The sequence below is a fragment of the Microchirus variegatus genome (genome assembly GCF_963457635.1).
Source record: "Microchirus variegatus genome assembly, chromosome: 6".
NCBI classification, from domain to species: Eukaryota; Metazoa; Chordata; class Actinopteri; order Pleuronectiformes; family Soleidae; genus Microchirus; species Microchirus variegatus.
Window position 1 is genome coordinate 10,120,214 of NC_139807.1, and position 25,739 is coordinate 10,145,952.

The 25,739-nt window shown below is 37.4% G+C and overlaps 2 protein-coding genes across 2 annotated transcripts; both read right to left on the reverse strand.

Annotated features, from left to right (window-relative positions):
• Positions 1–1,024: 1,024 nt before the first annotated feature.
• slc24a6a (solute carrier family 24 member 6a) lies at positions 1,025–14,991 on the reverse strand (the record flags this gene model as incomplete). Its single annotated transcript, XM_083891444.1, has 16 exons — positions 1,025–1,135; positions 1,562–1,627; positions 7,854–7,966; positions 8,075–8,189; positions 8,268–8,434; positions 8,792–9,065; positions 9,958–10,127; positions 10,617–10,753; positions 10,841–10,894; positions 10,982–11,007; positions 11,083–11,157; positions 11,266–11,369; positions 11,720–11,804; positions 12,285–12,359; positions 12,453–12,529; positions 14,883–14,991. 16 exons carry the CDS (start codon positions 14,989–14,991, stop codon positions 1,025–1,027), a joined length of 1,758 nt encoding a protein of 585 aa, XP_083747570.1.
• Positions 14,992–22,560: 7,569 nt separating this feature from the next.
• Positions 22,561–24,395, reverse strand: zdhhc24 (zDHHC palmitoyltransferase 24; the record flags this gene model as incomplete). The annotated part of the gene is made up of 3 exons (XM_083890773.1): positions 22,561–22,853; positions 23,251–23,528; positions 24,091–24,395. The coding sequence occupies 3 exons, from the start codon at positions 24,393–24,395 to the stop codon at positions 22,561–22,563; spliced, it is 876 nt and encodes a 291-aa protein (XP_083746899.1).
• Positions 24,396–25,739: the final 1,344 nt, after the last annotated feature.

Below are 25,739 nucleotides of genomic sequence, written 5' to 3' on the forward strand. Positions count from 1 at the left end.
GACCATCTGTTACCAATGAGTGAGAGGTGTATATAATACATTTAAATAAATTATTTAATGCTATGCATGTAACATTTTTGAAGGTCAGTGGGTAAAAACTAATAAGTGTTAATAAGATCCTTCTCTAGAAGGAACATATTGCTCTCATCCTTTATTTATTTTCAGCAGTGTATTTTATCAGTGTACTTGCACTGACTTTTTGTTGCCTGCTTATGGGCTACAAATATACATTAGCACTCTTGCTATAATCCTGCACGTCTACATCCTCTACATAAGACTGATGTTCATTAACGTGCGCTGTCAAATCAACCCACTCAAACTGAGTAAATGTCACTGAACAAAGTGTTTTAATGTCACTCAACAAACACACCGAGGGATTCCCCTCCAAACACAGACGTTCAGAAACAGCTTGTATCAAACAGGTAACTTTGTGATGACCGAGGTCAAGACAACAGTGGCTTAGTGCAATAATCCAGAGCGTGATCATCAGCCATGCAATGCCATTTACAGCCGCATACACAAAGGCAGGTTGAAAACTCGACATAAAATAACGTCACAGACTGAGAAGCAACTCTATAAATCTACACAACCGGTCATTGAGGTTACTTGTGGCAGTCATTGAGTGATAATAATAATAACAACAACAATAACAAGTAAACTAACACACTTTGGGTTCCTTATACAATATTCTTAGTTTCAGAATACAAATTTAATACTATATAAATGTACTGTGACACATAGTGCATTATCAGTTGAGCATGAACTTCATAAAATCTGGGCTTGTAAGTGCTTGGTACAAAACTATGTAAATTACTCATTTATCAAAGGTAAACAATGTCGCTTTCAGGCGGTTGACGTCATAGTAATGCAGCTCCAACATGTACAACCACCGTGAAATGAAAGAATGCATTTGTCCATACATATGGTTAATATTGGCAGCCAGCGGTAAAGGGGGGGGGGGGTCTTCTATAGTCTGATGACAGAGTGTCAGTCAGTAAGAGTGTTGGAGGTGTGAGTGTGTCTCCTACAGCTGCTCGAAGCCAACGGAGCAGAGGAGGAAGATGCAGTAAAGCAGCAAGAGACTGAGGCCCAGCCTGCGATCCAACCTCCAGTGGTTCACATGAACACACAGTACCTGAGGACAGAGACACAGAGACGGAGAGTGAGTAGGCTTTGTTTTCACTGTAGCTAAAATTCTATCAAAGAAAAACTTGTGCAACCATTTTTGTTTCAGATAATGAAGTCAAATCTAAAAAAAAGACCCTTCATAGGCTGCTGAAAGAGTATGGATATTGATGTAGAGTTGTCTCATGAATGTAGTATATAGATAAGCAGGGAGAACCTTTGACCTCCCCAAAGCAGATACTAAAAAAATACCTGGTACCAGGTACTATGCTAGTGGAAATGCAACTTAACCGTGCTGTGCTGATGCAAGGTGAGCACATAGGTGTGGAGATTACTTTTTAAAAAACAATTTTGCAAGATAAAGGAGAGCACTGACACTACTGGAAACTGGGTGGACTTTGTCTAATAAGAGTAAAAACAGAGTACATGTACTTACAGTTAGCATGACTGAGGCCAACAGCAGGATCACAGAGTACACCAGACCTTTGCTGTTGATTGTCACCTAAAAACAGATCAAAAAAAAAAAAACAGCATTAATTGACAAAAACTTTTTTCAGGCAAAAACAAGAGCACATCAACATATTGACATCTTTACTTTTTATTTATTAGTCATAGTTTAGTATGTTGCCCAAGATTTAACAAAAAAAAGTCATACTGGACGACGTACTATAAGAATTTTTGGACGACATACTATACTATGACTTTTTTGACCATTTTTGGACAATATACTATACTTTGACGTTCTTTGACAATTTTTGACCATTTTTGGATGGCATACTATACTATGACGTTTTTGACCAATTTTGACAATTTTTTGACGACATACTTTACTTTGATTTTTTTTTACCTTTTGGACGACATACTATACTATGAGGTTTTTGACCATTTTTGACCATTTTTGGACGACATATTACACTATAGTGTGACATTTTTGAACGACAGTAAAAACTACTACACTACTACACTATTTCGTCCAAAATCTGACCAATTTTTTGAAAAAAATATTTGGGTCCAAAATTTGACAAAAACGACATACTATACTATGTCGTCCAAAATTGGAAATTTTTTTGAATTCATTTTTTTTTTGCCCAAAATGTGACAAAACGTCATACTATACTATGTCGTCGACCTCAATGTCATACTACACTATTTCGTCCAAAATCTGACCAATTTTTTGAAAAAAAAATTTTGGTCCAAAATTTGACAAAAACATCATACTATACTATGTCTTCCCAAATTGGAATATTTTTTGAATTCATTTTTTTAGCCCAAAATGTGACCAAAACGACATACTATATATACTATGTCCTCCCAAATTGGAATATTTTTAGAATTTTTCTTTTTTAGCCCAAAATGTGACAAAACGTCATACTATACTATGTCGTCGACCTCAATGTCATACTACACTATTTCGTCCAAAATCTGACCAATTTTTTGAAAAAAAAATTTTGGTCCAAAATTTGACAAAAACATCATACTATACTATGTCTTCCCAAATTGGAATATTTTTTGAATTCATTTTTTTAGCCCAAAATGTGACCAAAACATCATACTATACTATGTCGTCGACCTCACTGTCGTACTACAGTATTTCGTCCAAAATCTGACCATTTTTTGAAAATTTAATTTTGGTCCAAAATTTGACAAAAACATCATACTATACTATGTCTTCCAAAATTTGATTTTTTTTTTAATTTTTTTAGCCCAAAATGTGACAAAACGTCATACTATACTATGTCGTCGACCTCACTGTCATGCTACACTATTTGGTGCAAAATCTGACAATTTTTTTGAAAAATAAATTTTGGTCCAAAATCTGACAAAAACGACATACTATACTATGTCGTCCAAAATTGGAATTTTTTTTTTTTTTTTTTTTTTTGCCCAAAATGTGACAAAACGTCATACTATACTATGTCGTCGACCTCACTGTCATACTACACTATTTGGTGCAAAATCTGACCTTTTTTTGAAAAAGAAATTTTGGTCCAAAACTTGACAAAAACGACATACTATATATACTATGTCCTCCCAAATTGGAATATTTTTAGAATTTTTCTTTTTTAGCCCAAAATGTGACAAAACGTCATACTATACTATGTCGTCGACCTCAATGTCATATTACACTATTTCGTCCAAAATCTGACCAATTTTTTGAAAAAAAAATTTTGGTCCAAAATTTGACAAAAACATCATACTATACTATGTCTTCCGAAATTGGAATATTTTTTGAATTCATTTTTTTAGCCCAAATGTGACCAAAACGTCATACTATACTATGTCGTCGACCTCACTGTCGTACTACAGTATTTCGTCCAAAATCTGACCATTTTTTGAAAATTTAATTTTGGTCCAAAATTTGACAAAAACATCATACTATACTATGTCTTCCAAAATTTGAATTTTTTTTGAATTTTTTTAGCCCAAAATGTGACAAAACGTCATACTATACTATGTCGTCGACCTCACTGTCATGCTACACTATTTGGTGCAAAATCTGACAATTTTTTTGAAAAATAAATTTTGGTCCAAAATCTGACAAAAACGACATACTATACTATGTCGTCCAAAATTGGAATTTTTTTTTTTTTTTTTTTTTTGCCCAAAATGTGACAAAACGTCATACTATACTATGTCGTCGACCTCACTGTCATACTACACTATTTGGTGCAAAATCTGACCTTTTTTTGAAAAAGAAATTTTGGTCCAAAATTTGACAAAAACGACATACTATATATACTATGTCCTCCCAAATTGGAATATTTTTAGAATTTTTCTTTTTTAGCCCAAAATGTGACAAAACGTCATACTATACTATGTCGTCGACCTCAATGTCATATTACACTATTTCGTCCAAAATCTGACCAATTTTTTGAAAAAAAAATTTTGGTCCAAAATTTGACAAAAACATCATACTATACTATGTCTTCCGAAATTGGAATATTTTTTGAATTCATTTCTTTAGCCCAAAATGTGACCAAAACGTCATACTATACTATGTCGTCGACCTCACTGTCGTACTACAGTATTTCGTCCAAAATCTGACCTTTTTTTGAAAATTTAATGTTGGTCCAAAATTTGACAAAAACATCATACTATACTATGTCTTCCAAAATTTGAATTTTTTTTGAATTTTTTTAGCCCAAAATGTGACAAAACGTCATACTATACTATGTCGTCGACCTCACTGTCATACTACACTATTTGGTGCAAAATCTGACCATTTTTTTGAAAAAGAAATTTTGGTCCAAAATTTGACAAAAACGACATACTATACTATGTCGTCCAAAATTGGAATTTTTTTTGAATTTATTTTTTTAGACGAAAATGTGACCAAAACGTCATACTATACTATGTCGTCGACCTCACTGTCGTACTACAGTATTTCGTGCAAAATCTGACAATATTTTTGAAAATTTAATTTTGGTCCAAAATTTGACAAAGACTTCATACTATACTATGTCTTCCAAAATTTGAATTTTTTTTGAATTTTTTTAGCCCAAAATGTGACAAAACGTCATACTATACTATGTCATCAACCTCACTGTCGTACTACAGTATTTCGTGCAAAATCTGACCATTTTTTTGAAAAAGAAATTTTGGTCCAAAATTTGACAAAAACGATATACTATACTATGTCGTCCAAAATTGGAAATTTTTTGAATTAATTTTTTTTAGCCAAAAATGTGACCAAAACGTCATAGTATACTATGTCGTCGACCTCACTGTCATACTACACTATTTAGTCCAAAATGTGACAATTTTTTTGAAAAAGAAATTTTGGTCCAAAATTTGACAAAGACATCATACTATACTTTGTCTTCCAAAATTTGATTTTTTTTTTAATTTTTTTAGCCCAAAATGTGACAAAACGTCATACTATACTATGTCGTCGACCTCACTGTCATACTACACTATTTGGTGCAAAATCTGACCATTTTTTTGAAAAAGAAATTTTGGTCCAAAATTTGACAAAGACTTCATACTATACTATGTCGTCCAAAATTGAATTTTTTTTTTAATGTACTTTTTTAGCCGAAAATGTGACCAAAACGTCATACTATACTATGTCGTCGACCTCACTGTCATACTACACTATTTCGTGCAAAATCTGACCTTTTTTTGAAAAAGAAATTTTGGTCCAAAATTTGACAAAAACGACATACTATACTATGTCATCCAAAATTGGAAATTTTTTTGAATTAATTTTTTTTAGACGAAAATGTGACCAACACGTCATAGTATACTATGTCGTCGACCTCACTGTCATACTTCACTATTTCGTGCAAAATCTGACCATTTTTTTGAAAAAGAAATTTTGGTCCAAAATTTGACAAAAACGACATACTATACTATGTCGTCCGAAATTGGAATTTTTTTTTTTTTTTTTTTTTAGCCCAAAATGTGACAAAACGTCATACTATACTATGTCGTCGACCTCACTGTCATACTACACTATTTCGTGCAAAATCTGACCATTTTTTTGAAAAAGAAATTTTGGTCCAATATTTGACAAAAACGACATACTATACTATGTCGTCCAAAATTGGAATTTTTTTTTTATTTACTTTTTTAGCCGAAAATGTGACCAAAACGTCATACTATACTATGTCGTCGACCTCACTGTCATACTACACTATTTCGTGCAAAATCAGACAATTTTTTTGAAAAATGAATTTTGGTCCAAAATTTGACAAAAATGACATACTATACTATGTCGTCCAAAATTGGAATTTTTTTTTTATTTACTTTTTTAGCCGAAAATGTGACCAAAACGTCATACTATACTATGTCGTCGACCTCACTGTCATACTACACTATTTCGTGCAAAATCAGACAATTTTTTTGAAAAATGAATTTTGGTCCAAAATTTGACAAAAATGACATACTATACTATGTCGTCCAAAATTGAAATTTTTTTGAATTTATTTTTTTAGCCCAAAATGTGACAAAATGTCATTCTATACTATGTCATCGACCTCACTGTCATACTACACTATTTTGTCCAAAATCTGACCATTTTTTGAAAATTTAATTTTGGTCCAAAATTTGACAAAAACATCATACTATACTATGTCTTCCAAAATTTGATTTTTTTGAATTTTTTTAGCCCAAAATGTGACAAAACGTCATACTATACTATTTTGTCCAAAATCTGACCATTTTTTTGAAAAAAAGTTTTTGGTCCAAAATTTGACAAAAACGACATACTATACTATTTTGTCCAAAATTGAAATTTTTTTGAATTTATTTTTTTAGCCCAAAATGTGACAAAATGTCATTCTATACTATGTCATCGACCTCACTGTCATACTACACTATTTTGTCCAAAATCTGACCATTTTTTGAAAATTTAATTTTGGTCCAAAATTTGACAAAACCATCATACTATACTATGTCTTCCAAAATTTGCATTTTTATTTTATTTTTTTAGCCCAAAATGTGACAAAACGTCATACTATACTATGTCATCGACCTCACTGTCATACTACACTATTTCGTGCAAAATCAGACAATTTTTTTGAAAAATAAATTTTGGTCCAAAATTTGACAAAAATGACATACTATACTATGTCGTCCAAAATTGAAATTTTTTTGAATTTATTTTTTTAGCCCAAAATGTGACAAAATGTCATTCTATACTATGTCATCGACCTCACTGTCATACTACACTATTTTGTCCAAAATCTGACCATTTTTTTGAAAAAAAGTTTTTGGTCCAAAATTTGACAAAAACGACATACTATACTATTTTGTCCAAAATTGAAATTTTTTTTGAATTAATTTTTTTTAGACGAAAATGTGACCAACACGTCAAAGAATACTATGTCGTCGACCTTACTGTCATACTACACTATTTAGTGCAAAATCTGACCATTTTTTTGAAAAAGAAATTTTGGTCCAAAATTTGACAAAAACGACATACTATACTATGTTGTCCAAAATTGGAAATTTTTTTGAATTCATTTTTTTTAGACGAAAATGTGACCAACACGTCATAATATACTTTGTCGTCGACCTCACTGTCATACTACACTATTTCGTGCAAAATCTGACCATTTTTTTGAAAAAGAAATTTTGGTCCAATATTTGACAAAAACGACATACTATACTATGTCGTCCAAAATTGAAATTTTTTGGAATTTATTTTTTTAGCCGAAAATGTGACAAAATGTCATTCTATACTATGTCATCGACCTCACTGTCATACTACACTATTTTGTCCAAAATCTGACCATTTTTTTGAAAAAAAGTTTTTGGTCCAAAATTTGACAAAAACGACATACTATATACTATGTTGTCCAAAATTGAAAATTTTTAGAATTTTTCTTTTTTAGCCCAAAATGTGACAAAACGTCATACTATACTATGTCGTCGACCTCAATGTCATACTACACTATTTCGTCCAAAATCTGACCAATTTTTTGAAAAAAAAATTTTGGTCCAAAATTTGCCAAAACGACCAAACGTATGTTGTCCAAAATTTGACAAAAAAAAGTCATAGGTTAGTTTATCGTCCTAAATTTGACCGAAAAGTCATAGTATAGTATGTTGTCCAAAATTTGACAAAAAAATCATACTATACTACAATTTTTACTATGACTTTTTGGTCAAATTTGGTTGAAGTTTCCAACACTTATCATGTGCAGACTATGGTAATGCATAAAGGATCATGAATCATGGATCAGCTATCTTAGACATCAGATATATAGAACATATGGTGTTACCACTGATCCATAGCTGACTATGAGAGTCCTCAGTGCCCATGGGAAGCCCAGGCCGAGTAGAACATCAAAGATGTTACTGCCAATGGTGTTGGATACGGCCATGTCTCCCATCCCTGCAGCAAATGACACACACACACACACACACACACACACACGTAAAGACGTATTCTTTAGGTGAAATCTGCAGATGGAGTCAACAGTGGACAATGAGACATACACACCTTGTCGTGCGACAATGAGGCTGGCCATACAGTCAGGAACACTGGTGCCTGCTGCCAGAAAAGTGATGCCCATGATGACGTCAGGGATTCCAAGTGTGTAGCTGATTATAGTCACCTTGACAGAAGAAAAGAGCTTGTTTATATGTTTTTTATCCTGCGTGTGTGTTTGCCTCGGCATCACTGCGTTTCCTACCATCCAGACCATGAGGTAGGAAAACAGGGCTATCCAGAGTGTGGAGGAGAGGAAGGTGATCAGGTACCAGCGCTGCCACTGTGGCAGGCTACAGTCGGGGATGCTGCAGTAAAGCAAGACGCTCAAGGGCCACGAAAACAGCCACTTCAGACGCACACTCCAGCTATCTGAGGACGCCATGAAAGCACAGTTTCCCCACAAGGATCACCACAGATTCATCTAAACTTATAAATTATTCACATGGCATCGTCTGGACGTGCTTCTCTAATTAGCTTTGATTAACTCTAAATCCATCTCATCATTTTTCAAATGAGAAATACCAGGTGGAATTATAGATTATTATATAATAGTAATACATTTTAAAAAAGATAAAAACAAACAAACAAAATAAGGGGGAAAAAAACACATTTTCTGCTGAAAGACGTGAAAAAAATCCAGAGGCCACTAAGAACATTGACCTCTTATTTATTTACCCATAAGAGGATATCTCTTTATTCAGCTGGGTACAGTCATTAACTACTCACCTGGCACGACAAATGGTTTGAAAGGAGCACTCTCCTCCTCTCCCTCCTCCTGCTCTTCTCCATCTTCCTCTTCCTCTTTTGGTGGTGCTCCTCCACCGGCCCCTTCCACCACCTCTTTACCCCTCTCCCTCTCCCTCTCTCCCTCTAGCGTTTGCCTGTCCCCCTCAGCCACTGACCCATTCTCCCTTCCCCACGGCCTGCTAGCCCCCAAACCATCCTCCCCTGAGGCTCCCCCCTCCTCTGGGCCAACTCGAGCTCGAATCAGCCTCTGTCTCTGTGGGAGTGGGGAATGTAGTCAGAGAAAAAAAAAAAAAAAGAAATACTGAAATGACAAGAAACTGCAACAAGCCAAAGGAAATGACTTAATTTGAGTGGAGCTAACGATATGAGAACTGGCAGGCGGAGCGATTAAGCAGTCAGGCATGTCCTCACATTCACCAGCGCAGATTTGGGAAGCGTTGATCGGGGGACATGGCACAGAGCAAGGGGCAGCGATGGCATCACACTTTAATTTTGGCAGCAGGACTGACAAGCACACATGCAGAGGTGGGGAGGTGACAGAGTGAGGAAGAAGATTTCTAGATTGATTTCTTGTCTGTTGTTTGTGGCTGCGATAATAATCATATGACGCATTAGGCAGCACTCTGTTTGTCTGTTTGTGGGCCGATGATATGGTTTCCATTTGAAAGCAAACATATCCTTTTTATATCTTCTCAGCTGCTGGATTGGATTCAGTGAGAAATCTACGGTATTTTATTACCTTACAGCATGTTAAAATTCAGATAAATATTCAATATAAATTTATTTTTAACCATTAAGTAGAGGACAACACTGACGCATGGACATGGGAATATCATGCTACTGGTAACTGCAGGTAACTAAATGACAGTTATCATTACATAAGTCCACAAAATACAGTATATAACATAATATACATTTACATTCTCTAGCTGGACATTTGGATGTAGAACATTGACATTTTATACCTATAAATAAAGGTGAATTGTTTTATGTTTTTAGTGACGTGAAAGGAATTATTGGATTTGAAAATATTACGATCTCTGTCGTAATTTTAACCTTATTGCTAATATTATATATATTTGTACCCACCAAACTAAATAAAACAAAAAAGATGGTGTTATGTGTGTGACTTTGGGGAAGGGTACCTCGTTGATGACCATGCGTCCTGCCATGCGCAAGCGGGTGAGGGGAGGGAAATGCGGGGTGATGAGAAGGCGGAGGCTTGCCTCTGAGAAGGAGAGCTGATGAGGGTGCTGCTTCATCAGCTCATCCACCATCGCCACCGCTGAGTCCTGACCAGCCACTACGCATGAATCTGGAGGAAAGGCAGGCGACACGGTCACATTTACATATATACACTACCGTTCAAAAGTTTGGAGTCACTTTTTTTTCAATGAATATAACATTAAATGAATCAGAAATACACTCTGTACATTGTTAATGTGGTAAACGACTATTCTAGCTGCAGACGTCTGCTTTTTAATGGAATATGTCCACAGTCTGGCTATTATCTTTAATTAACGTGTGTGACATATTTGGTCTGAAAAGACACAAGGTGAGGCTCACCTGCCTCCCCTGACTGCACGTCAGATTTGAAGTAAATTACAAAAAAGAAGACATAGAGGACAATTACAGAGACATAATCTTCTATCCATGTGGTCTAGTTCTATTTGAGCCATTTGGGAATCCACCGGGAGCAGAAATGGGTTTGATTGGCAGCTGAATCTGTGCCACTGTGTCTTGTTGATTGCAGCTCAGAGACTGAGTTGTTCAAATGTGCACGTACAAACACAAGCTCCCGCACCTGGTTTCAGCGGCACCATGTCGTTGTCGCAGTCCATGGCGTTTCCGACAGCAGTCGTCCGTCGTAGGCTGCTCAGACACGGCTGACCTTCCCTGCTGAAGTGTTTCTCTGCCAGGTTGCACAGAGATCTGTTAAACCTACAGACAACAGAGACCAAGAATTTCATGAGACAACATTTAGTATGGTCTTTGTTGGGTTAGAAATATGAGGAATAAGAGACTCACTTCATGATGATTATATAGATTCCATACATAGAGATCAGGATGATGGTCTCCCACCTGTGACATGGACACAAACACCAACACTATTGATGTCAAATCCAAGGAGCAGGCACCTGAGTCATAGAATGTTCACCGGTGTCTTACCACATGACTTTTTCATCATAGATAACCTGCAAATAAAAATACACTTTTAGCACTATGCAGAAACTAACTTGAAAAAAATGGCTCTGGCCAGGATTCCTCACCAGGATAAGCACCAAAATGGACAGAATGTAGAAAAGTGCATCACGAAACAAAGGCCACCAGCTCAGGCAGATGGGCTGGAGACAATGGACACACACGGCACGCGAAGATTAGTTTGACCAAACACGCTCAATAACAATATTCTCAACAATCTTATCAGTCCTGGTCTGGACACAGTGATGCACCTGTTTGGCAAAGATGCCGCAAATGCCGATGATGACGAGGATGTTGAAGACCGCTGATCCCACAATAGTTCCAACGCCCACATCTCCTTTTGTGATAAACACACCTAAAACACAGAAGAAGAAGAAATAGTTTCACGAGACAATATTCAATATATTCTGTAATAGTGGCATTAAAGCAGATAATTTCTGCTCAAAATGGTGATTTTTTTTTTCATCTAAAGTTACACAGTTAAACAAAAACATCTCAGTTCTGTGAATGAAGCTAAATAAAACTTCTCGCCATCTTTGTTCTTGTCTACTTCAAACAAACATAGGTCAACAGGTCCTTCTGATGACACTTGACTTTTCTCAGTACTAATCACGTGAAGATGCATATGATGGAGAGGGTAACTTGAGCAATCAACAGGCTGACCCCGTTTTATGAAGTCGTGGAATGGACAAGTGTCATACTGACCAATCAGAGAGGTGAAGAGCTCCGGAGCGGAGCTCCCAGCTGCCATGAAGGTTGCTCCAGCAACATCCTGACTGAGCTGAAGGTTCTACAGGACAGAGGAGTTAATACAGCTTAAAGAATAAGGCTGCTGGAGCCCTGAAAAGCTCACCTAGTAGAGAATATCACATGTATATTATTTCCTGCAGCAGCCTACACTCAAATCCAGTCTACACATTAAAGGAAATGCAGTTTTCTTCTTTCATTTTATTGTTCTGCTTTTTTCTTATAGTCTAATATGCCTGATATAGTCACATACATTCTCTGTTAAACTAATTAAAAACAGTATGGGTGTTAAATATGAGCTAATGTTAAGTAATGTAATGTTTACACAACTCTACAGTGTCATGGTGTTTTGAGGGAGTGGTGAAATTCTGTATTTTTTATGTCTCAAGTCAAAATAAAGTAGTAATGTAATAAGTAGTAAGTAATGTCGTAATGGACAGGCGGATGAAAAGACAACTTACTGTTGATTTTCTTCTTTACATTACACTAATAATAACATTTTGGAATAAATGTCTAATCTTACCTCTGATACTTTTTCCAGTGATGGTACAAAGTAAACATCGCACACGATGGCCAACGCATAAAACATGTAGATAGCCTGAAAAACACAGGACAAAATCCATTAGCCGCATTTTGTCTGTCTTGTATTGAATCTTTCATTTTAAGTTCTGGCTTCAATGCAGATACTCACACAGAAAACATGGAGGAGCACTGCTCCCTGTCTCCTCTGCTCCTGAGTGAAGATGTCTTCAGGGAACTCGTGGACGGCTGGAGAAAAGAGAGAGACAGAGGAGAACATGAAGATAAAGGACGAAAGAGAGAAATCATTTAAACATGAGACAGCAGAACCTCCGGTAATGCTGAAATGGGACGTTTTTGCCCAAAGTATTAGAGAAGACGAAGAAGCAAAACTGTCTTCTGTTATCGCTTCAATATATCTGTCTTGGAGCTGCATGGTGAAAAAAACAGCAGCAGCCGTGATTGACAAGTGCAGGCACGGACTCAGGTATTAGTTTAGGGGAGCACTGTTGGTGGAACTTGCATTTTCAATCGCTGATGATCACATACATGAGAAGTCCAGACACGGGAGAAAAAAAAACACTGTTACACCGAGAGAGAGAGAATGAGTCATAAAGTGTTGCAGAGAGAGAGAGAGTCGTGAAGAGCTAATAAGGCGTAATCAGGATTGTGTGAACTCATTTGACAACCGTTTGAATGTATCTGACGTGTTTATATTTAAACGTTACATACTACAGCGTTAACATTTTACCATCTTAATCTTTCTTGAACTCCTTTCATTCCGCTCTGCATGATGAATACAGTTTAATTTAAATGTATAGGTCCAGTGTGGAACATTCAGCAGGGTGTATTGGTGAAAATTCAATATAATACCCATAAATGTAGACTAGCTCTAAAATAAAAAAAAATACTTTAGTGTTTTTTTTGTAGCCTCAGAATAAGCCTTTTATATTAAGCTGTGATGTATACAGGAGGGATTTATGTTTCAAAATTGAAGCTCATTGCACAAACACATAAGAATGACATCATTTCTGGTATGTGAAGGCCCTTGTAGTTACCTGACACACTTGGGAAAGGAAAAGCTAAGAGGAGAAGCCGTTCGTTGTTCTTTTTTACAAACCGCTTTCAGCACTTTTTGGAAGGGAATTAATGTAGAAAATGTATCAGCAGTTTGCCATTTGTAACCTTACCCTGAGGCTTTTTTAATTACTTGTGAGTGCACTGCGAGTGAAAAGACGGTGTGTGTGTGTGTGTGTGTGTGTGTGTGTGTGTGTGTGTGTGTGTGTGTGTGTGTGTGTGTGTGTGTGTGTGTGTGTGTGTGTGTGTGTGTGTGTGAGTGTGTGTGTTAGTTCAAGACTTTGTTGGATGCATGGCAGATTGTATCCCCTAGCAAAAAAAGTTCTGAGACAGATTAGAGTTAAAGCAAGTGCCACCACCGCCATGCAAAGTGTTCCTCTTCCGACTTCACAATCACCAAATCCCCCGCCGTGCTCTCTCACACATTGTCTCAGACAAATACAATCACTCACTGTGCATAAAAAAACAAATAAATATTCCATTCATTTGCAGTCAGGACTTAAAACCTCCACAGACGATGAATGCACCAGAGTGAAACCTGGATAAAAGACGTTACACAGAGGCAACATTGTGCACTCAGAGGCACCACATGGTGGGATGGAGACAAAGATGTGATACTAAAACATACAAATATAATAATGGGAAGGAAAGGGGTTTGATGGCTTGCGATTCCCTGTGGCACTGAACAGCTCAATAAATTATCTGCGACTGAATACAAGCTCAGTTCAAACAAACAGTTTTTCTTTCTTGTTTTTCAGTCAAACTGATCAATGTGCACACAAGGCAATGAGCGAGCTGCTGACCACTAATCACTCCGCAGGTCATTATGACAGGGCAGCCACTTTGAACAGCTCCTGATGCACACACAGCATCCGACCACAAATTCACCATTCAGTTTCCTAGCAACTGGGTTCCCTCAAAGACTGAACTGTGCTTAAACGTCTACATGTGCAGTTTGAAGAAAATGATGGATGAGATGAATGAGAGAGAGTTAGATCTGTGCACAGGAGGAGGAGGAGATAGAGTTAAACTGATTAACAGAGAGACAACACCACACACATGCAGATGTGTGTTACTGAGATGACTGATCATTCACTAGTGTATGAATACGCAAACCCTGTTAACGGTTACAAACTTCAAACTTCTATTTTTCTACAACAAAGACGGAACATAGATGATAAAAACATGTCTCACCAGATCTAGGAATAGTGTCATTATGGTTGTTGGCCTCTTGCTGGGTGAGCTCTCTCTTGGACAAGATGTCACGATCCACAACAGGTCCATGAAAGCCTGAGGAGAGACTTACATGTAAATATACAATATATATATATATATATATATATATATAAATCAATAATATTATATTGTAAATGTCACTTTCCAAAAGTGGAGGACACTGCATCTTTACCAAACTTTGTGCCATTTAATTGTTTTTACTTCAATCAACATATTATGGATGTAAACAACAGCACGAGTTTAGAAAGACATAATATCAAGCATTTGTTGTGTAAGTGAAGAAAAACACCTGAGATGTCATTTGAGTGAAAGATCCAAGTGAATGCGAGCAGAGCGACTCCACAGACGCAGAACCGCGGGAGCAGCCGCGTCTGCAGGCTCGGTCTCGGCGCTCTCATCCCGCCAGCCTCAGCCGCCTGTCGCCGGCTCTCTGCTCAGAACATCGCCGCTGCCGCTGCCGCTCCTCGTCCTCCGCCTCGCACCTCCGGATCTCTCCCGCCTTTTATAGTTCGTTACACACCGGTTCTGTTTGGTCTCTTCGACTGGTGTCGTTTATTTCAGCTGCTCGGGCTTTGGGTCTCCATCCACCACGGCACAGCGAGATGTAGCACAGGGTCGGCCCATTTTCAGCATCTCCAGTCACTCAGTTCCGCACCAAGCGACGCAGCATCAGCATCATCCGCGTCAACAAGCCTCAGCTCCAGCACCACCAGTGTGTAGAGACCAGGCAATGATTATCAGCCGGACTTAAACAAATACTAATCCACTCCTCATCCTCTCAAATCTGATCCCCGTGTAAGTATTTTTCTTTGTATGGGAGAGGGTGTTTTTTTCCTGGAGTCACAGAAAAAACACCACCAGGGAGCGCCTTCAGCTGGGTGGGGCGAGTGTGGAGACAGCTCAGCTCAGCAAGGAGGTGTGTGGACACACTTTCACTGAGTCATTCAAAACAATGAACCAAATATCCAGACTGAGGCTGGAGAGAGTAACGTGAAGAGAGGAGAACGGCAATCGTTTACTCGGTTCCTTATAACCCAGCAAACGAGCCCTTTTGGTGCCCATGTGTGCCAAAAAGTTACGGCTGCAGGAAGGAGCCATAACTGGAAGGAGCTGCAGGAGACACTTGTGTTAGACACATAAAACAAGTGAATCAATAAACCACATCTATCTATCTATCTATCTATCTATCTATCTATCTATCTATCTATCTATCTATCTATCTATCTATCTATCTATCTTGGAGCTGCATGGTGAAGAAAACAGCAGCAGCGGTGATCTATCTATTGAAGCATTCCCTACAATTTGTCATTTAGTAATAACCAACTTCTTACCAAATCAGTAAATAATCAGTGTCAGATCCTTTTTTATTAATACGTAAAATAGTCATCTCAAACCTAAGTTTCACTTAGGTTTGAGATGCGTCAAAGTTAAGAGGGTAAGAAAATACATGTGGTGAATAACAGTATGACAGTTTCACAGTCTTTGCTGCATCAGTGTGAGTAAGATTTAAAGTGGACTGCTCACATAAATGTTTTCCAAACTAACCTTGATGTGGTAAAGTAAACTGATAATTATTCACAGTATAACATATTAGCAACAAAGATTCAAAAATTAAAATAAGGCAGATTGATGCATTTAAATGTACATAATAATGAGGTGCTGTGGTCAAATAGGAGGTAAGTCACTATACTGCACACTGCAGTAGGGCAGTAACATCATCTGTGCACTGGTCAAGAAGGTGCAGATGGAAAACAGAGGGCACTTTTCTGCGATAATGTCCATAGCCAAAAAGAGGAAAAAATGGAGAATGAAGATGCAGATCAGAAAACGTCTTGCTCTCTGGACTGCTGTGTTTGAAGTACCTGTCCACCTTAAAGAGAAAAACAATCCAGAGGGACAACAAAATGTGAATTAAACAAAATAATAACACAGAACATCTGAAACATCATTTCAGAATACATATATTTTACTATATGTAACTCAACTTTTCATCATTCATCGTGAAGTTACCTTTGGTTTTGCAGGTCAACTGTGGGACTCTGGGGCTTCAGCACCTCCTCAGCCTCCTCTTCCTGTGTACACAACACCAGAGATGACTAATCCATGTCTACAGGAACTGCTTCCTGAAAATGAACTTAGTCTAGTGGTAAATTTGGTGAAATACAAGAAAATCCCTCAGCTCCTGATTTGTCTGCCTGAGATCCTGCAGTAAAGAAAACCAAACTTATCAACAAACTGAGATTAAGTCCTTTCCCTATGCAAAATACATCACAAGTGAGGCACAAGGAAACTACTGTAAATGAACAATCAAACAAGAATAACAAGTAATAATTACTTTTATGATGTTGGAACACTCTTCTACTGTTTCCTCCAAATGCTTCAGTTGTAGATCTTTCTATAAAAAGACACACACATGAAAATAATATTCAATATCAATATTTTCATGTTGGCTTCCAAAGACAAACAATGTACTAATGATTTTAAAATAAACTTGAGGCCTTTTGGTCAGATGCTGCCCTGGACTGATGTTTCTGTTCCTACCTGATAAATATCCTCATCCTTGTGCTGCAGCTCAACCTGAGTCACCTCCATTTCAAACTGAAGAAACATGCAACAAAACCAATTAGAAGATTGGAAAATGTAACATGAATGAAGAATAAATGATGTGAAAATAAATTAAACACGTCAAAGCCGAACTGTACCTTACCTCCAAGGTTTTTAACACAGCCTGTAACTTGCTCAGGCTGATTTTGTCCTGTTCTCTTTCTTGCTGAATGATTTTGATCAAAAAAATAGATAGAAAAATACAAAATGTAGTAGTTTTATCAATTTGTGTATCAACTTGTACCTGTAGGATATTGTACTCTGCCTAGTAAAAGTGATATTAAAAGTTCATGACATCATACCTCTGATGTTAGCGTCTTATTTTGTTCCTTCAGCGTAGTGGATTCCTCCTCCTGCACAAATACACAACATAAAGAGTCACCTGGGGGATATTTAAAATGACAACCCATCTACTTGATAGTTTCAAGATGATCTGCTCACCATGCAATATGGGATTAGTAGTGAAATAAATAATTTACCAAAAATCTGGCACAAAAATTCCTTTATTATCACAAAAACTGCAATAACATTGTAATGGCTAACAATATCCTCAAAAAAAACGAGACAAACAGCAAATCTTGAAGAAACTGATCTTAGCAGTGGCAGTCTAGTGGTAAGAAAATCAAAAGACAGTAAATGTCTACACGGAGGAGTCAAGGAAAGACATAATTCTTACAGTTTTTAAATGGCTGGAGGCAAAAATGCACATTTTCCCTTCATCTGATGTGCTCAGCAGCTTCATTTCTTCTAAGATGGACAGAGAGGGACCAGGTGCTATTTCTGCTTCTTCAGTGTGTTCATTCAGAGCAGACCTGGAAACAAAAAGCAGACATCTCCTGTAAGTGCACGCAGATGACTCAGTTTAAGTACAGATGATTTTGTTTGTCAGGTTTACAGTAAGGCCTCGTCCTGTCTGTCCTCCAGCTGCTCCCTCAGCTCCTGATTTGTCTGCCTGAGATCCTGCAGCCAAGGAAACCAAACGTTTCAACAATCTGAGATTTAGTCCATCCCCCATGCAATATAAGTCACAATTGAAGCAAAAGGAAACTACTGCATTATATCATGTTTCAGGCAAAGTAACAATCAAAAAAGAATAACAGGTAATAATTACTTTTATGATGTTGGAACACTCTTCTACTGTTTCCTCCAAATGCTTCAGTTGCAGATCTTTCTATAAAAAGACACACAAATGAAAATCATTCATATTTTCCTTTTGGTCAGATGCTGCCCTGGACTGACGTATCTGTTCCTACCTGATAAATATCTCCATCCTTGTGCTGCAGCTCAACCTGAGTCACCTCCATTTCAAACTGAAGAAACACGCAACAAAACCAGTGAGAAGCAGGTGTGAAAATGTAACATGAATAAAGGATAAATGATGTGAAAATAAATCAAAACATGTCAAAGCTGAACTGTAGGTGTTACCTCCAGAGTTGTTAACGCAACCTGTAACTTGCTCAGGCGGATTTTGTCCTGTTCTCTTTCTTGTTGAATGATTTTGATCTAAGAAATATGTAAAAAAAAAAAATTGTAGTTTTATCAATTTGTGTATAAACTTGTACCTGTGCGATACTGTACGGTGCCAAATAAAGGTGATGTGAAAAGTTATTGACATCATACTTCTGATGTTACTGTCTTATTTTGTTCCTTCAGCGTGGTTGATTCCTCCTCCTGCACAAATACACAACATAAAGAGTCACCTGGGGGATATTTAAAATGACAACCCATCTACTTGATAGTTTCAAGATGATCTGCTCATCTACCAGATACATAATGGACTGTAGTGATAACACCACGGCTGGCATTACTATATCAACAACACTGCAATATGGGATTAGTAGTACCAGTCTGGCACAAAAATTCCTTTAGTATCACAAAAACTGCAATAACATTGTCATCTCAGACAACATCCTCAAAAAAACGAGTGACTACCAGGAACAGACCTGGGCAAGTAATCACCAAAGATTTTACACAGAGACAAATGAGTTCATGTGTATGATAGGTTCATTTACTAGCAGGGTAAAGGTAAGGCATACTGATTTTATCAAGTGTAACACAATAAAAACAAAAGGTTACCTACCAATTCCTGAATCTTTGTTTCACTGTGCCTTCTTGCATACAGCTCATCGGTTAGGACGTAGCTGTCGGGCTCTGCTTCAACCTGCTGTGCTTCACTGATGAGCTTCTCTTGGCTGTAAATATAAAGTGTAACAGTTCTGAGTCACAAGCACAAATAAAATGTAATAAGGATGGGTTAAAGGCAGAGGACAAATTCACTATCACTAATTGGTGTGTGTGGAAAAATAACCATTTCTAATTATATATCTTAAAATGAACTATTATCATGTACAAGCTTGAACCAGCATAGGTCAGCTCCAGTGTGTACCATGTTAATGTGTAGATGATAATATGTGATAGCTTACGCTTTCACTTGTTTTCTGAGGGCAACATTCTCTGAGCGCAGCATTGCGACTTCATCTTCTGCAACATCCAGCCAGTTCCTCATCACAGAGTTCATGTCCTTCAGCTGGCTTTGACTGTAGTCCAGCTCAGCTATTTTCTCAAGCATGTCGTTCGGTGTCCTACGCACACACACACACACAGTGGAGCAAAATGTCATATATTGCTGCTAATTAACTCATTCAGTTTGTTTGCGTGGGTTTGTTCAGTGAACATGACTCACATATTTTCCTCACTGATCTCCATCCTGGTGGTTTACTCCTCTTTACTCCTGCTTGTGATAAAAAGTCAAAATTATGAGTGACACATTAAATAATTTTAAGAATTACTAAATGAAAGCCCTTGTGTCAGTTTTCTCACTGAATAGTTAATGGTGAGAAGTTCTGTACACACCATTAAAGTTATCTTACTGATCAAATCAGTTTGGCTAAGGTATTAAATAGTTTGGAAAATTGCAAATAATTATTTTGCCTAAATCACTCCAAATATTTAGTCCATAACTTCATTGACATTCATACCTGCATTTATCTATTAAATTTTGTTTTGATTTGTGCATGCTTCCATTGTCATAAGCACTTTAATTTGTTGTTTTGCTTGTTTCCATTGTCTATAATGCCTTTTATGACTTAAATGTCTTTTATCTCTTCAAAATGTTATAAACTGAAGACATTACTTACCTGGATAAGATGCATAATATGGAATATTACTGATAGATAAAGTGTTTGATGGTTTGAATATTAACAAAAGAAAAGAAAAAATAGACAACGTTAACTTTAAACCCCATTTTCCTCGATGTGCTACATGTTAAAAAGTCAGCTAGCTAATGTTTAACACTCGCTAATTATATTGCTAACATTCGCTAATTAGGTTAGGCAAATCTTTTGCTAAACCTTTTTATTTAGGCAGTCTTAAGATTATTTTATATCTTAAATTAAGCCCACAGGCGTAAAGTAACAGGTGTTATGACCCGTTTTCTCACAAACCACACATAAATTATCTAGCAAAGCGCTAACGCTAACAAAGGCAGCTAAGATTTTCAGTTAGCCAACATTCTGCATAGCAACATTGATATAAAGGCCCTAAAACTTCACATTGACATACAATATGAGTTTTAAAAGTAGACAACATGCTTTACGAGCAACTAAATCAAGTTTTTTAGGACAAAGCTTCAACTGACATACACTACAGGTTATCTCACCTGAAAGTTACATTAATGAATAACTGCTGGTCAATTATATTAAAGTTATTATATAATAGTATAAAGTGTGATTAAATGCCAGGTCCTTTATCTGCAAAAGCTGAATAAGGAGAACAACTCACCATTTAACCCGAGAACTAACAGCAAAATAATAATCATAATGATGATGAAACTTTTTTTTCCCAACAGCTCCATACATCCTTTATTATCATTTAATTAAACACTTTTAAATGGTAAAAATGTGAAATAACCGAGACATGGAATATTTAGCAAATTAACAAACAATATTGATGGATCGCATTTTGATTGTAATGTAAATCAAGTATCTGAAGCACCAAAAAGGCACGTGACATTTTAAGGACATGATGATTAAATTACAGGAAAAAAGGTACAAAGGTGGTGTTGGATGTTGGGGCTGAGGGAACGACTGAGTCATCAAAAATAAATCACAATTTTGACATTCTGAAGTCACCATTTGGTTTAGACTCATAAACATACTTTATCAATAAAACAAACTGTATGTTGATATTATGTACAGTGCTTAACACATTTATTAGATCACCACACAAAGCCACTCAATTAACAGCATGAGTAATTATCAATATACTATATATAAAGTTAATACACCAGTATACAGAAGCTCTTTAACCAAAAGGATATTTTCAATGCTATGATATAATTATTCAGATTTACTGTTTTATATAAACAAATAAAATGTTTTCTACTTGCATTCCTGAAGTGAAGAAGCCAAGTGAGCCGGCTAAAATGTGGGTATAAAAGTGTGAATTCAGTTTGTTATTTGACATATAAATAACAATACGATGTTTAGTTTGAAACACATTTTTGAAAGATTTCTGAAATATTTATGTTTTTATGACAGGTGGTTTAATAAATGTGTTGAACACTGTATATGCACAGGGGGAAAAAAAACAATAGGCACATGGTAATATGGTGTGGCACAGCAGATTTCTGAATCTGTACATCATTACACTGTAGGCTTGTTTTTTTGACATGTGACACATGGAAAAAAAAACATGATTTTGACCTGTAAACGTGTAAATTATCAACATTAGTTTTTACATAACGTACAATTCCTGCTGATTGTTGTCATATATACGCGGTACTGTAGATGTTAACAAGGCATCATCATTGTCATAAACCAGATAAAATTGGAGTGTAATAAACTTAGCTTGTGTTTCAATCACAGCACAGGAACAGTGCAAGCCCATTTCTAACCTTCATATTTAGGCAGCTTAACTGTATGAGAAAAAGTGCAGTTAAGGTCGTCAATCATAGCAGGAGTCTTCATCTATAATCACAAATACTTGTTAATGCAGAATCAAAATTGTGCATTTTTCAACATCAATAAGATACATTCTTGTTTCAGTGTTGCGTTCTTACGTTTTCAGTGCTCAGTATTCCAAAGAAACTTGAGGCCAGCCTCAGTGAGTTTACAGATAACCTTTACATTTAAGTCAATGTACCTTCCTAAGCAGACCCATCCACAGGTAAAGGATACATGTACTTGGCAGGCAGCAAACACAAACAAACATTTCAACAACCACACATTACTCTTTCCCATCCCAAACTATCTCCTCTTGAACTGAGGCAATCTTCCCTGCTTTTGCTCCCTGATTATGAAAATCATCACCACTAAAGTAAAGACACAAGGCGTGTTAATATTCAGATTTTTTTGTTGTTGCTGTTATCGTGTGGGTTCCAGTGATCCTGTGACCTGGAAGATTATCCCATCTCCAGGTAGAGGCGATGGGATGAGTGGACAGAGCCAGCCGAGGTACCAGCGAAGCCCCAGGGTGTGACGCAGGTTGCCCAGGAGTCCCAGGCTGTAGGGTCGGCGGGACGAGTACCACTCCCTGGTGGTCTGTCCCCGAAACATCAGGAAGAGATGGAAGAAGAAGAACGCGGAGACCAGCAGGAAGCCCACCACACATGTGTCAGCAATGAAGGCAAAGGCAAAGGCGCGTGCTGAGACCTGACCTAAGACACAGAGGTGTGTAAATGTATGGGATCCAATCATTTCAATAGGTCTAAAAAGTATATTAAAACAAATAATTTAATTTAAATGTTTAATAAAGACTTTCATGTCACGGTTGAGTGTCTGATCAGAACACTGGTGTCAAATTAGAGCTTGTGAAAGAAGATATTTGAAGATGTTAGAGATCATTAGATTAACTGATAATAAAAATGACTGGCTACAGGGAGGTTTCAAAAGACATCCCCTTCCAGACACACACAGATTTATGATTACCTTTCTGCCTCCTAAAGAAATACCTAGTTTCAGTGTAGGAACTCACAGATTTGTATTCTGTATTACTGGGCATCGTATGCCGCTACAGCAATAGTGACAACCAAGCTGTGAGACATGAGATCTTACCTGAAACGAGCATGATCCAGGGTATGAGCAGCAGAAGGATGCTGTGCATGGTCACCCCCTCCTTCAGTATAACGATGAAGACCTCGGCGTTCATCAGCGTGGCGTACAGCAGTCCAGACCACATGAACAACAAGCAGCTCAGGAAGAAGCGGTAGTTACGGAAGCCGACGCACTGGCCGAAGAACACACAGTGATGATCGCGCCGCAGCACGCACACTTTACAGTCATAGCAGTGGGAGCAGCGAGGTGGAGTGTGCGTCTCGCATGTATAACAGTACCTGTGTGAAGAAGAAGGAAATTTAGTGTTATTGACTGCCAGAGATGCACTAAGCAACTTTTCACATGTGCAATTGGAACAAATTGAATCTAAATCTTTACATTAATGGAAAAAAGGAGAGAATTAGGTTTCTTTGCTGCAGACTTTTTAATAACTTATTCAGGCCTGTCTCACTTTACACAAACTAGACAATCCTTACAGTAAATACCAGTCTAGGGAGTGGGAAATGTGTACCAACGCCACCATTACATGATAGCATATGGTCATATGAAAGAAACAGAGGTCTTTTCATGCAGAGAGGCACTGTCAGGAAACCTGTCACAAACTGTGATCACAATGTGAAAATAAATCTATTAAAGGAAAAACAATTGACAAGAACTAGTCTCAAATTTAAGTGTCAGGATAATATGTGTGACGTGACAACCATGAATAACGCCCAGACCAAAGAGTGTCCACATATCTTTTATAGTTAAATATACCATATATATAGTAACATAACTGTGTAGTCACCAGATACACTACATTGTAAATATCTATGCATGAATTTACCCCTCCATCCTTACCTCCACCCCTGACCTACACCCTCTCCTCCCAGGAACACCCCCTTGATGCTGGGACTGGTTTTGAGGAAGAGCAGCGCGTTCCAGCAAATGTTTCCCAGCATGAAGTACTGGGCCAGCAGGTGGACCACCTTCCACCAGGAGGACCACACAGTCTTCTTCTGCTCCGGCTCAAGCGGAGCCTCGACCAGCACCAGATAGCTCACCTCTCCGGTAATGGAGAAGACCAGGAATGTGTTGAGGGCCACCGGCAGGTGTTGGCACACCCTCTCCACCCTGCAGAACACTTTAGTGGCGAAACTCGTCATGTTTCCAGTCCGTCTTCTTGACAATGAAGTCGGTGTGGTCCGTGGTAGGACCGGTTTGACAGGCACACTCAAATAACCACTCTTAGCGTATCTTAGCTTAGCAAAACAACGAGTCCAATCGCTTCCTGGTCTGGATTAAATCAAACGCATAACACGAACGACGACTACAACATATTTAAGCACAAACGAATGTAATGCGATGGTCAAAATGTGACACCGCTGCTTTGAAAAAGACCCACTGTTTTCATACGGACTCCTGTCAATGGACGGAATCAAGTCTGAGTTCGCAAGTGTTGCTTCAAAATATGTCCGTGATGACACAATGTACTTTAGTTCCGCTAAACTCAAAACAAACCACGTGCCCCTTTTAAACTAAACACGAAAAATCCATTACTAGTTAGAAATTGCTACTATTAAACTGTTACTACGATTTTAATATTATTTTCAACATTCAATGAGACTTGCAGAAATGTGGCAAAAGGTCATGACATCCCTGAGGAAGAGCATTTTTGGTTTCTCCCCTCTGTATGCAATTGTACGTTTTTGTGTCCCGCAAATGAAGAATAAATCAATCAAAGATTATCCTTTGAATTTCAAATAAAACCAACATATAAAAAAACAAAGTAGCCTTAATATGTGCATCATTGCGTATTTGTCATAATTATCCTCTAAATGTTTTATTATAATGGTATTCTCTCAATTCTCTCAAGTGGAAAGGGTCTGCATCATAATAATAATTTAAAAAAGCTCTCACTTCTACCCCTTCACCTGCACATGACTGGATTGGCAGCATGTCTCTGGTCCCTCCCCCTTCAAACCAGAGACCATAATCCCAGATAATCTGCCTCCACTGAAAACCTGCAGTCATGGCTGCACCGAGGGAGAATTTACTGTCTCTTGGACATTTGACCAGCTCCGAGAGAAACACTTTCACCAGACAAAGAGAGCACAGTCTGAAAAAGAGGTAAGATTCTTGGATGAAACTATGTCAGAGTCATTATCACACTGGATTATGTTTGTTTTCAAAATACAGGAAGCAAGTACAGATGGCCTCTGTGAATACAATAAAATGTGGCAGCTATAGTAACATATACTGTGTTACTGAAGGGGGAAAATGCAACTTTGGTAGAGTGTATTGAATATTATATAAAGTTTATAGTAGAGTGGAGTGTGTTACTATGATGCTGCATTATAATGCATTATCTCCTGCTCTTTACAGTGCCTATGATTCACTGCTGTTGCACAGAGACAGACATCTGTAAGTGCACTGACGACTGCACTATGCATCATTGTCAGTTGTTTGTCAGTGTTTATGTTTTTAAAACTAAATTTGAACTTTGATCT